General features: G+C 44.0%; 1 protein-coding gene across 1 annotated transcript in view; it reads left to right on the top strand.

The window, feature by feature from the left end:
* The first annotated feature begins 1968 nt into the window (after window positions 1-1968).
* Window positions 1969-14012, top strand: part of LOC111225774 (glutamate receptor ionotropic, NMDA 3B-like) — a 63331-nt gene continuing 51287 nt past the window's right edge. Inside the window, exons 1-2 of the mRNA XM_022750803.1 lie at window positions 1969-2066; window positions 3065-3518. Of these exons, the coding sequence (XP_022606524.1) occupies window positions 1969-2066; window positions 3065-3518 (552 nt within the window). The remainder of the gene's footprint in view (window positions 2067-3064; window positions 3519-14012) is intronic.

The raw sequence follows: 14012 nt of genomic DNA, 5'->3' as shown, positions 1-14012 counted from the left end.
GGCACAATGCAATATGCTCAATGAGCTAAAAAAAAAAAAGAAGAAGCCCAGAGCAACAAATAAAGGCTTAAAGGAATCATTGGAGCTGGTTAACATCTCTGTTCCTCTGCCATATGCAAATCATGATGCATGATTGCATGGAGTGTGGTGTCCTGCCATTGACGTCACAGTGGAAGCCACTGCTTTCCAAAAAAAAAAAAAAAAAGACCCTCCACAATGCTACTGGGAAATGTTTTGTGGACTTATGATATTAAGGTTGAATTGAACATGCAGCACTATCTATGGTGTGAAAAGGGAACTGCATACTCACATGAAAACATCATCCCAAAGGTGAAGTATGGTGGAGGGATCATCATGATTTGTGGCTCTGGCTCTGCCTCTGGACAGGTCGACTTCATCAAGGGGAAAATGAATTATAAAGTTCATCGACATATCTTGCAGGATGATGTCCGGGTGGCCGTCCACGTGCTCAAGCTCAGAAGTTGGGTGATGCAGCAGGACAATGACCCTAGACATCAAAGTAAATCTGCTACAGAATGACTTCAAAGAAAGAAAATCCACCTTTTGGAGTGGCCCAATCAGAAACCAGACCTTTACCCAGAGTCGAAGAGAGCCGTTCACACCACACAACGCAAGAATGTGTCTGAGCTGAAGCAGCTCTGTAGCAAGAATGGTCCAAAATTTCTCCTGAACATTGTGCAGCTTGTTTGAGGTTATTGGTGCCAAAGGCGGTTCGGCCGGTAATCAAATCCAAAGAGTTCACTTACTTTTTCCAGCAGCACTGTGAATGTTTAATGGGTGCGTTTGTGTATCATTAGCATAAGCACATTGTGTTTGTCGATACTTGTGACTTAAATGAAGATAAGATCTCATTTTATGACCAATTGATGCAGAAAACCAGATAATTCCAGGGTTCATTTACTTTTATTGCCACTGCATCTATTGAGTGAAAAAAGACCAAACAAAATAAAAGTGTGTCTGATTCCCTATAATTTTATATCTATATTATTTGTTTCTATAAAAATCTGCCAGGATCTTCCGGTCTTCATGAAATGTATCAGCTTGGTCACAGAATATTCTGGTGCACTGAGATACAAATGTTTGTATGAGTCACCTTGTGATAAACTTGCCCCAATAATCATCTCATTTCACAACATAAGCAGACAGAACTACATTTAGAAACACTAAGTTTGAACTCAGTCCTGCCCGGCTTCAACAGGTTCCTGAGGGAGAGCGCGTGAAGAGCCATGCAAGTTTAATGCTTGCTGGGTTTTATGCGGTTTTTTTTTTGTTGCAGCGGAACAAAGCCCACAGTGTTGGTTTTCATCTTTTCTTCTATACCGAGCAAGTGGAGCATGAGGACAAGGAAGAAAGGTAAGAAAACACTTTTTGCCCAAGTGTCTTAGATTTGTCAGTAAACCGCACCGGCATCACACTATAGGTCACCCAGCAGGCTGTGAAATGACTTGTTGATACCCCGGAAAATGTGTGTGTGCGGGAGAGACAGAGAGAGAGGCAGTGATACCTATATCTGCGGGTTTTTGCCGGAGAAACCTTTTTCGTGTCAGGTCTCACAGTGAAATGGCCCCTGCAGCTTCACCTCCCATGCCAAATCTGCAGAGAGCGACAGAGGAAAGCAGAGGCAGAGGACATAACAGAAGGAGATAGATATTTGGAGTATCAGGGGTGTCTGGCAAACAGGCAATTATCAGAAAAGGAAAAAAAAAAAGTGCGGGACCCCCCCCCTAAAAGAACCACACACACACACACACACACACACACACACACACACACACACACCACTGACCAGACTTCACTCGGTGGACATAGAGATGTAATGAATGTTCTGCTCTAACGATGGCAAATTAGATCAAGGGAGGGAGAGAAGTGAGAGCAGAATGAATGAAGGGAGGACTGAGTGCTGTCCCTTGCATGAAGCCAAATTAGCATGCACAGTAGATCTCTTTTATGGCATTGGCGCTGTCCGTGGTGCTGAAAAGATGTGGTTACACAACGGATAATGTTCCACTTGGACGGCGGGCAGGAAGTGGGGATAAATCTCTGAGGTAAAAACTGAGATTTCAGCAAGCTATTAGCTTTGTGTTGGGCCAACCTGGCAGGGACACGGTGGAGGAAAGGTGCTTTAAAAGTGGCTTATTACCTCACACATCTAATGACCACCATTTATAACAGCAACGAAGCATAAAGTTGATCTTTTATTCTTAAAGTCAATCTTTATGAAACTTGGAACAGTTTCATTCTTCTTATGTTTTAAATGTGTGAGTGTATTTTTCAGTAGAGAGATTTCTGCCTCAGGGTGAAAGTATAAAAGGGAAAATAAAGAGGCAAGTGAGGAGCTGACTAATCTCTGTATTGGATTGGTCTTAAAATAAGAATCATAAAATAATTACAAGCAAACATCTTCGATTGCTTGTAGTTTCCATTCTGAATGAAAACATTAAGTGCAAATTCTCTGTGGGACCCGGAGAAGCGGAAGGAAATGTTACCCGACGAATTTTCATTAAAATTCAACAAGAGGCAGGCTCCGTGAGAGGTTAGTTTATTGGCGGGCAGGCGCATGGACACACCACACACACCGACACACACACACACACACACACACACACAGACACACCGAGACACACACCGACACACACACACACACACTTCACAGCTGGTGTGCCTTCCTCCAGCAGAGACTGACAGAAGCGGGGCGACCGCTCTAAGCTGTGAGCGCTCATCTCTCCTCTCCTCCACCAGCGCGTCTTTCACTGTTGACATAAAAACTTTGAAGAGGTGAGAGGCGAAACGTCAAGACGCCGACAAATCACCGTCGACAGCGCGCATCAACAAAGAAAAAAAAAAGAGGGGGGAAAGAAAAAGAGCCATCAAGTCCGAGGAAAAGCGGTGGAGCCGGGAGAAAGAGGGAGCTATGCCATCTCCCGCCGAGCAGAGCCCAGTCCTCCTCTGTTGTGTGTCAGAGCTGCAGCATGGTGTCTCTCTCTGGACTCTGGACCTACTGCCTCGCCCCCGGGAGACCTCATCTCCTCTTCCTCACTGTCAGACCGCTCCTGCTGCTTCTCCTGTTAACCGTCACCTCCTCCCCGGAGTCCTGCTTCCCTCACCCCCAGCCTTGCCACATCCTCGCCCGGATAGGACACACCGTGCGCCTCGGTGCGCTCTTGCCGACCCGCCAGCCGGTACGGATACAAAACGCGCTCAACCGCGCCCTGGCTAGCCTCCGGCACCAGAGCGGAGGGGTAGACACGACTACCTCCCAAACACCTCCCCTGCTGCCCTACAACCTGAGCCTGGAGATGGTGGCTCGATCGCCCGCGGGAGGGGACCCGGAGTCGTTGTCCCGTAGCGCCTGCCAGGACCTGGTGGTCAGGGGGGTGTCCGCCGTGCTAGCCTTCCCCCGCTCCAGGGAGGAGCTGATCCAGGTGGAGTTCCTCTCCTCTTTTCTGGAGCTCCCCTTCATCTCCATCCTGGAGGACACAGAACCCCTTGTGACCAAGGTATGGATGGATAGAGTGTGTTTCTGCGGTTTTCTTATGCACCTGTAGCAGTCATCTTAAAAAGAACAAAAAAAGAACAAAAAAACACAAATGTTATTAATATTTCATTATGTTAACTCTTTCTGTACCTTGCACTTCAATAAGCAGCAAGCTAGTGGACAAACATATTTTCATTTGGACCTTTATCTCAGAGTTGGCAGCTCAGAAAATGACCCATTACCCTGTGGCAAGGATTTTGAGCTGGTGGTGTCTGAGCTGATGCACAACTCTTCTCACCAGCCACATATTAAAGCTGGTTACAGGCAAAGGAATAGTGTCAGAAAAAGGAAAAAAAACTAACAGGGATGATTCAGCAGAGCAATTATTCCTAATCGCAATGTCAAGAATGATTAGAACAAAAATATCAGGAACAGAAATAGTAAAAAATATAATGTAGATTAAAAGATCAATTGAGTGTCTGAGATTCTTAAATTGCAGCACTAAATGTCTTCTTCCAGCAAAACTCTGAAGACTGATCTCGGCTGAGCTTTGCTGGTGAACCTGCAGGCCCTTCACATGCATGTTTAATATCTGGTAGCTCTGCCTTGGTGTTGGACTGAACCCTCCAGCCCTCCAGCAGCAGAGGTTTAAAGTGAAATGCTTTCTTAAAAAAAATCTTTAAGCTCTCTTCTTGTGTATGAGTGTGTTAATAGAGCCTGTGTGTGTGTGTGTGTGTGTGTGTGTGTGTGTGTGTGTGTGTGTGTGTGTGTGTGTGTGTGTGTGTGTGTGTGTGTGTGTGTGTGTGTGTGATTCAAGACGGCTGTGTTTTGGCACCTTTCAGAGTGAATCATTCAAACAGTTGAGATCCTGATAGATGGATGCTGTGGAGAGGTGTGGTGCCCGCAGCTTGTGCTATATTTGTGTGTGATCACCGTATGTGTGTTTATGTGTGTGGGGTATGTGTGTGTGTGTGTGTGTATATATGTGTAGAAATTTGTAGATGGGCAATAAACGTGTGTGTGAGTGTGTGTCATGTTAGTATTCCCAGCAGCAATCGAGCTGCTTGCCAGTCAGTCAATCCAGCTCCAGTCATATCCGCCTCTATCCAACTGAGCAGCCAACTGCATCCCTCTGTCTCACACACACACACACACACACACACACACACAGAAAGGCACGTGCATATATAAAGAGGACACTCAACTTTTGCACAGGTTCAGCTAAGAGACAGACAGACACAGGCACACACACACACACACACACACACACACACACACACACACACACAGAGGCTAAACTAAGAGGCAGACTGAGGGGAGAAAGAGGGAGGAGTGGTGGAAAAGATCTATAGTTTAAGTCTGAAATCTTTGTCCTGTCGTGTTTCTTTGTCAACAATGGATTGCTTATTCGATTTCAATAAAGCTTGCATGACTGAGAAGTCACACCACTTGACGAATGTGTCGGCAATGCAAGGAGATAAGCAGGGGAGAGCAGAAAGAGAGAGAGAGTGAGACGAGGGGAGAAAGAGAAGAAGGGGTGGGCCTGGAAGGAGGAGAGAGGGTTTTTTTTTTTTTTTTGAGCTGTGGGAGGCCTTTCATTTCTGCATAACTGTGCCAAGCAGTCACTGGGCAAAAGAGAAACAACCATCACTCTCTTTCTCTGTGCTTCTCCCTCTCTTCGCTTTTCAGTATTTTTAGCAATAATTTTTTCAAGCAGCCTTTTCACATAAATGAATGCCTGTTCTGGTTAGCTGCTGGGTTTTGTGCTCCACAAAAAAGTGGCTCAGCCTTATATTAAATCCATTTTCACCCCCCACCCCCCCACACACAGTGTCAGACAAGGTGATGTGTTCTGGGTATCTGGCAGCAGCAACATCTGTTGGTTTGTAAGCAGGAGAAGAAGAACAGGAGAGCTTTGAATAGTAATAGTGAACAGCCCAATGATTGACTCGGGTCAGGAAATGGAAACAACAGAAAATCCATGGGCAACAGTCACAGAGTGTGAACAGGAAGATAGAGAAAAATCATAACCATTTTGAAACAAAAACATCACAAAGATAAAAATACAAAGAGGACTCTTGCATGTTAAGGAAATGACTAATCCACCTTCTACTCTGTAATGGTCTGTAATTGTTTCTCGGCTAAAGACTATAGTGCTGAAACAATTATTTGTGCAAAAATTCACTTGTTTTCAGCTTCTCGGATCTGAGGATTTGCTACTTTTCTCCGTTTTTTATTACTGTAAATTGAATCTCTTTGGCACTATGGTGTTGCTTTGGAGTGTGCTTAGAGGAATCATGCAATTTGAAGACATTTCCTTCAACTCTGGGAAATCGTAAAAAGGGCATTTTTCACAATCATCTGGCATTTTACATAGTCGAAGATTGATTTAACCACAAAAAAACACTCAACTGCTTTATGGATAATAAAATAGTGAGAAGTTGCAACCCTAAAAGAGAATGAATTTCAGTATGTGGGCACAGTGAAAGAGTGTGTTCTCTTTATATAACGCTCCAGGGTGCAGCTCCATAGAGAGGGGAGCAATGTGAGCAGGGAAATAAAAGGAGGCAGGTAGGAGGTGGGACAGGTATTTAAACACACACAGAGAGGGCAGTGACGAGTGGGTTAGGTCAACAGGGAGGCAAATTGTTACCCTGTGCAAACAGGAGAGAGTGCAGCGGTTTCTCTGCTGATAGTAAAAAACACAAACAGAAGATATGATTCTAATTAAAAATGCTATTTGCATTTTAGTATCAGGAGGGAGGAGTGTTCCTGAGAAAGGAAGGAGAAGGAGGACTGGAGAAAGACAGACACAAAACACACGGCGCTGCCAAAAACATTCGTCCCAGATTGATTCAAAAAAGAGGAGGATTTTTGTTTTTGTTCGTCTGTTTGTTTGTTTGTTTGTTTGTTTGTTTTTGGAAGGAAAATCCTCACCCCACCTCCCCCTGAGTTTTTGAAATGGTGGAGATTTTCCTGCAGGGTATTGGGAATTGAGCCCATGTTTGGACATCAGAGAAAGACTGAGGGAGGCACTCGCGCATATACAGGAGGAGACACTTGCCATGCTTCCTTCCACCTGTCAAGTAAATTTTACACAACTTTTTAAAAATAGCACAAAAAAAAAAAGGAAAAAAAAAAGGGGGCGACCGGTACAGTGTGTTTCCATCACGGGCTAAATAGACTTCATCAAGGTCAACGAACATGTGCACGAGAAAGCAAACAAAGTCTTTCAAGAATTAATGAGTTGGTGGCACGCTATCATTTTTTCTTTACTGTCATGTAATAATTTTTGCCATATTTCCTCTGAAGACAAAAACAAAGACATGCACTTGGCACAGTCTTGATGGAAATGGGGGGGGGGGCATCATACAGCATGTGTGACATTTCTTGGAGGTGGTGATGATAGATATTTTCCAGACTACCTCTCAGCACACCCACAAACCCCCAGTGAAGGGCTGTCATCATTATGTACTTGAGGGGAAAATTTCTCCCATAAATTATCACAAAAGTTCTTTATTGTAAAAAAAGAAAAGAAAAAAAAATCCCTGTATTGCAGAACTGGAAGAATTTCTAACAGCGGCGTAGACAGACAGACTCGAAAGGACGCAGTCGAAGAGAGGGACAGAAAGGCAGACAGACGGCGGGGGTCGGTTGTCCGTCTGCGTCCTCCTCTCTCTGCTTAGTCAGACCGAGCTGTGGGACTTGGAGATGCGTCTCAGCAAGGAAGTGCTTATTCCTTCCAACCTACTTAAGCTAATTAGAACCACTGTGTGACCCCTAACTGTAAATCTCTCCCGTCCATCTATGGCAGGCAAGATTGGGGGGAGGAGAGGAGACAGGAAGAAGGGACAGAGGGAGGAGGGGAAAGAAAAAGGAAATGGGCTTCTAATTCCCATCAGGGCCATTATGGGTATTTGGGCAGGTGATTTGTTCATCAGCAGTCTTTGGATTGAATTAGGGTAAGAAATGAAAATGAGGACATTTGATGTTTAAGTAAAGGAATCCAAAGGTAACCTTAATTAATCTTAAAAAAAAAAAAAAAAAGAGTTTTAAAATTGGTATTCTACAAGTATGGCGGGGTGTGTCGGTAATAGCAGCACAGTCATCACAGAATGAAATAAGTTGGTTGCGCAATTGCCGACGGATTTAATTAAAACGAATATCTCCATATGCAATCGCAGTCCATTTTTAATGCGGCCAGCCCTTTTTAAAAAGCGCGGCCTCACCAAACAATTCTAGATTTGCTGATAATATCACAGAAATTATTTTGTGGATCATGATGTCTATTCCGGAAATGCATTAGTAGGGAGAGCTGAAGGAAATGGTTTTTGCTGATTCCTGAATGTGATTAGGTGAGAGTGGGGTGGTATGGTGTGAATTCATTATTTGTCATTCTTCACAGTGGAAGCTATGTTCCTGCCACTCACCTCACCCCCAGCTACACTTAATACTATTGAAATACACCCTGAAATTCCTCCATGAAGAGCAATATACAGGAGTATCTTTCACAGAGTCTCATACTGACTGCCATTCATATTTTTCTTTCCTCTTTGTGGTTCACTTACCTCCATTATTTCTGTATTAAAGGCTCTAATATTCCCTTCCAATATAGAGGAACATTTTATTCAAATTTCACACAGTCTAGTTTCTACCTGCCTTGTTTTTTTAACCAGTCTTCCTTCATATATACAGTATATATATTTATATTACAAGTACAAAGGCATATGTGCTTGAATCCTGTTGCTCCAGCTCTTTGCACTTGTTACTATGCTATTGTTTTGTTTTTTTTCCATAATGTTTTTCATTTTATCTGAAGTAATTTGTAATTTAGCTTATTCCCTCTGCATCACGGCGTTAGTTGAATGCCCAAACTGCAAAACATTGATGTCACTGTCATTATCCGTAAAACATAATGGCTGCAATACACACTCAGATATACTTCTGTAGTGTATTATTCATGAGGTTTTCACTGTTTATGATTCAGAATAACCTTTATGGTTCTGGTGGGGGGAACTACTTCCCCGTGTGCAATCTATCCATCCCGCATTCTTTAATGAAGTCACTTCTTTTTTTTAATGACATACCTCATTCTGCTTAGTAAAATGAAGATTAGCACAGTGAAAAAAAAACCCAATTTGCAACTTTGAATGAAATTACATTTTAATCCCGGGACCCTGCTGAATAAGACGCATTGTGGCGCTGAGCTAGCCCCGCTCTCAAAGGACACACACACACACACACACACACACACACACACACTGCACACCCACTCACTCACACACATCTGTGTACTCAGATACACAAAGACGGCACATGCACACGTCCCACACAAATGTATACCTGCCTTTATGAGATTCACACACACACGCACACGCACACACACATGCGTACAGTGTCTGCTCTGTGCTCACTAAAGGTTATTAAGCCTAATGAGGCCTTACAAGGCCATGCTGCCTTTAGTGTTTTCTTTGAGACGATGAGGGGATTTGTGCCCCATCCACAGTGGATGAACGAATGGATGGAGAGGGACAAAACTTGCGCCGAGCCAGAGCCGCAGGCAAACTGACAGTTTGAGACAAGCAAGCCACTTAATGCAAACAGCTCAAAGCTTTTTCTTTATTAGTGTTGTGATGACAGTTCAGCGCGGTCTTGACTGAGCCAGATTAATTGAGCAGAGAAAAAAACAGCAGAGTATGTATTACCAAAAGGACTGTGGGCCTGTTTGAGCTGCTGAGTATGGCATTTGAGTCCATGTTCTAATGTTTGGCTTGTGTTTGACTTTTGTTTGGCTTGTGTTTTTTCGCCTCTGGTGAAACAAATGTCTCCAGTAACTCCACACCAGTACAACATGTCTCTACAGAGTTGGGGGGGGGGGGTGAAGCAAGTGATGGATGGTGGCAGAAAGGAAGGAAAGCAAGGGCTGCATGTATCAGGGAGACAGGGGGATGTGGTTGTCATTATAGAGAGTTAATAGGGGGATTGAGTGTGGTATGTCGGGATCAAGGAACGAAGGATCAAGGAAGAAAGAAGGAATATGTTGGTAGGGAATAGCCGAAAGGAGGAATCAAGGGTGAAAGAAGGGAATAGGGTGATGGAGAAGAGGGGAAGGAGAGATGGAGGGAAAACAGGAGGAATCAGGTAGTAGGGAATAAGGGATCAGGTAAGACAGGAAGTCATCAGGTAAGGAACGAGGATAACGTGGGAAGGAGAGATTGAGGCGTAACAGGAGGAATGTGGAAATAGGACACGAAAAAAGAGAAAGAAAGAAACAATTGGGAGCAAAAGAGGAATGAATAAAGGTGAAAATGGAGAAACCAGGCACAGTAAAGAAAAACGAGAGGATTCAGATAGAATGGAAGAAGCAATGAAGAATGAATGGGAGGGATGAGGACATAGAGAATAAGAGGAGGAGTGGTCGAGGAGGAAGAGACAGAAATGGCTTGGTAGGGAAGGAGGGATCAAGGAATATGTGGAAGAGTTGGGCGGTTGGGGAGGAGGGAAGGAGTGATCAGCAGAGGAAAGGAGAGATCAAGCATGCTGGGATTGAAGAAGGGATGATGTTGGGTGGGAGGGGATGGAGGTATGGAAGGAATGAAGGGAAGGATGACAGGAGGCCCGGGTCTTGTGCTTCCTCTTCCATTGAGGAGTTTGATGGAGGCAGTTTTATCTAAACTGTGCCGGTTCATTAGAGGATTAGTGAGTGATAACTTCCAGCTATCTGTGATTGAAAAACACCCTCACACCAACATGCGCACACCCATACAGATAAGTGGATGCACACACACACACACACACACACACACACACACACACACACACACACACACACACACACACACACACACACACACACACATACATTCTGTCTATTTCTTACACACACTGTGCACATATAGATTCTCATGCAAACTTATTCAAAGTACACAAAAATAAATAAAAGAACACACTCTGTCGTATACATTAAAACGTTCCACATCCTGCTGAGGGTACCTCCATGTTTCTCTTCCATGAAGCTAATGCAGGTGTTGGTGCAGCAGCTGTTTGTGTGTGTATACACACATGCGAATGTGTGTTATTGTGTCACAATATGTGGCAACTGAGGCAGAACTCTAGAAACCTAGGCCAGGTGGGCTTCAGTGATAAGGACAGACCTGGAAACAACACACCCTATAGAGGCTCCCACAGGTCACAGGTGAAAGACAAGCAGACGGGAGAGGCAGACAGGAAGTAAGACAGGTGAGAGAAGGTGAGAATGATGCGTGCTGATGTGAGATTAAACAGATGCTGACAGATGGCTGTGGGACATGGCTGAGCGAGTTGCCAAAGCGACAGGTTAACCAAACACCCGAGGGGTAAAGAGGAAAAAGTGGGGTAAAGGTCCAGAAAGGGGGGGAAAGACAACATTCAAGTACCAGAGGATAAAGAGTAAGCAAGAGGAAGAGAGACAGAAGGAAAAGGGCTCAGACAGACAGAGTGAATCAGACAGGTGCAGAGGTGGGAAAAAAAAAAGAAAGATTAAAAAAACAACTGAGAAACAGACAGCAAAGGAAAGAGAGCAAAGTTAAAGATAAAAGAAGGAAAAAGGGGGACAGAGAGAATGTAACAGAGCGAACGGCTGTCAGAGATGAAGTTATTTGAGAGGCCGGCGAAGCATAGACGGGATTGAAAGATGGCGGACCCCAAGGTAACTTCTGTGTTCCTTCTGGGATATTTATGTTGGGAGTTGGCAAGAAAACCGGTATGATTTAGAGCCCATCTGGATGGGCTTCAACACCACCTGCCCACAGAGGAAAGCTGTCTGTAAAGAGACACACAACAGCCCACCGGTGGCACTCGCGTATACACACACAAACACGCATTGTTTACATCACTTACATGTGTAGAAATGCAGCTATTTTCCCCCCATTTGGCTCGAATTCAGCTCGTTGGATCGGAAATTGTCTCTTGAATGTCCCTTTACAACATTCAAGTCTAGGAGGACCCATTGTGCGTTTGTGTCCCACTCGGAAATCAAAAGCATGTTAGCCCAGCTTGCTAACTTTGCAACTGATTCCCAGAAGATGTTAGTTTTTGTTCCTCGCATTTTTACACCTGCTGAGTCACTGGCAGCTTCCACAGACTCTGTGCTGTGTTTGTCCTGCATTAGAAAGGGTCCAGATACGGCGGTGACGGCTAACTAGCCTGTTCAAAGTCACAACAGCGGGCAGTCCTGTGAGTTATTAGAGTAACGTAGGGAACTGGTGAGGGGTAAAAGCAGAGTACAGGTTTCTGCACAACCTCACCTTCTTCCAAGCTGCGTGGAGGAGCGAAAAAAGTCTAAAGAGGTCAAAACTCCAGCAACACTTACTGTAGACAGAACAACTTTGTAGTTAGACCGCTGTGTTTCGGCTTGCGGCCTTCATCAGGGTCATCACAAAACATATTACAAGAAAGGTCACAGACAGGGACGCAAGAGATAATGATTAAGTGGCTGTTGGAAATAACAGGCTATTTTTAGTGCCTAACCACACAGATGTTGCACCAATCAAATTACAGCATTGACATTGTCAGTGATACAAAACATTTGTATAGACAGGAGAACACCAACATAGGAGACGTATTTACATTTCTTCTTTGGGGTAATTATTATGAGAGCATGTATTTAAAATGTGTTTAATTTTAGTTTTAATATAGGTTTCTTGGGGTGTTTACAAAGGGTTACAATTCCTAATCTTTTACCTTAAAATTAAAGCAGAGAATCAGTCGCTTCAACCCCATTGTTTCATTTCAAAAGCTGTACAGAGCCAACACCGCAAAAACATCACTACCTGCTGTCTGACTTTACTGAAACTCCTCTTCCCCACACAGATAAGTGCACACTGCACAGTGCACAGTGCAGAGACACACACTCCTCTTGTAACACACCTGTAATCTCCTGTAACTGCCATATACTACATAGACCTATTGCTGTAGATGCAATCGTGCACACACACACAAACACGCGCACACACACACACACACAGGTACACTTGTACCTGTACAGTCACAGCTTTGCCGCACATGTGCATGGATACGCTCGCTCAGTCAGATTGTATCCAGGAGCATCCATCATACACACCAGCAGTTGTCATTTGTCGGGAAGTCTTCTTTGGGCTCTCTCTCTCTCTCTCTCCCACTTTCTTTCTGTATTGACCTCTGTGTTCGAGCTGCCTCCATAAAGCAGAGCAGAGCGGAACGACTGATAAATCCTGAGTGATATCCCAGGCTGACTACTGGTGCAGGGGAAACATCAAGACGATCAGATATTTATATGCACAACATCTAACACATAAAAACTATTTATGGGCCGGAAGGAGACATGCAGACATGATACAACCGATAGAGCGAGAGTCACTACTAGACACTAGGTATCAGCGAAGAAGATTTGAAAGGGAGAGGACTGAAGGAAATGGATGGGTGAATGAGGCAGGGAGACATTAAATGAGAGCTTGAGGGTAGGGTGACACAAAACGAAAAGCAGAGACGGAGAACTAAAGGTTAAAAAAAAAGTGTGATAGAGAGAAGAGAAAGAGGATGTGATCAATTTTCCTTCCTCAATGCCCTTCAGAACAACAGAGGACAGACCGTCCTCCAGATAGCTCTAAAGCAGCTTCCCTGTCGCACTTATCTCATGCCAAGTCACGCTAGAGAGCGGAGCAATATTTCACTCTAATTCAGGTCAGTTGCATGCATATATCATGCATCTTTCCTCCCATTTGCTCTACCTTTTATTTTAGGGGAGAACTGAAGAACGCCATTAAATTACGACTAGTTATAACCCTTTGAGATTTATTCTACGACCCAGATCAGGGACTATTTGGAAAGAAGAGACGTCTATTAGGATTAAATGACAAATAGCACGAGACACAAACAAATCACAACTTTATGGCTGGATGCCTTGTTCTTTTCACCAGTACACGCTGTGTCCTCACTGAACTACTGTAACCTCAGTTAGGCTGTTGATGCAATATTGGATGAGAGACAAATGTTGTGTTTCCAGTGTTGTAAAGAGGCAGTTGCAGCAGGAATCTGTATAGAATTGAACAGAATCAATAAGCTCTGAGCTACATCAGGCAAGAAAAACAGAGCGGATTTTTAATTGAGGAAAGTGTAATGGACAAGCATAGATTTTTTTTTAAAGGCAAAACAGCAGGGTGGCAATGCTTATGAGGAGTAGAGTGGACTGACATTAAGGTATGTCAGGTTGGGTTTTTGCTAGAGGTAGGCTGTTTATTTTTCTACAGCCTTGACACAACAGTGAACTGGCATTGAGGCATTAAGGTGGAATGGCTTGGTAGAAAGATCTCTTTCAGGCAGGACAGCTGGGCAAAATGGTTGGGTGGAGATATCTTTCTCCGGCAGCTCACTGGTGAGGACTGCTGTAGAGATTTGTCAGGTATAAAATGGCAACGAGGAAGATAGATCTCAATTTTGGTTGAGATGCCACAGAAGAGTGGATTAAAATCTATACTTTGACAATGGATTTTCTTTTCAT

The sequence above is a fragment of the Seriola dumerili genome, unplaced genomic scaffold, assembly GCF_002260705.1.
Source record: "Seriola dumerili isolate Sdu_G_001 unplaced genomic scaffold, Sdu_1.0 BDQW01000149.1, whole genome shotgun sequence".
NCBI lineage: Eukaryota > Metazoa > Chordata > Actinopteri > Carangiformes > Carangidae > Seriola > Seriola dumerili.
Note: the sequence above shows the minus strand (reverse complement) of the source record. Positions and strands in the feature narration are given on the sequence as shown.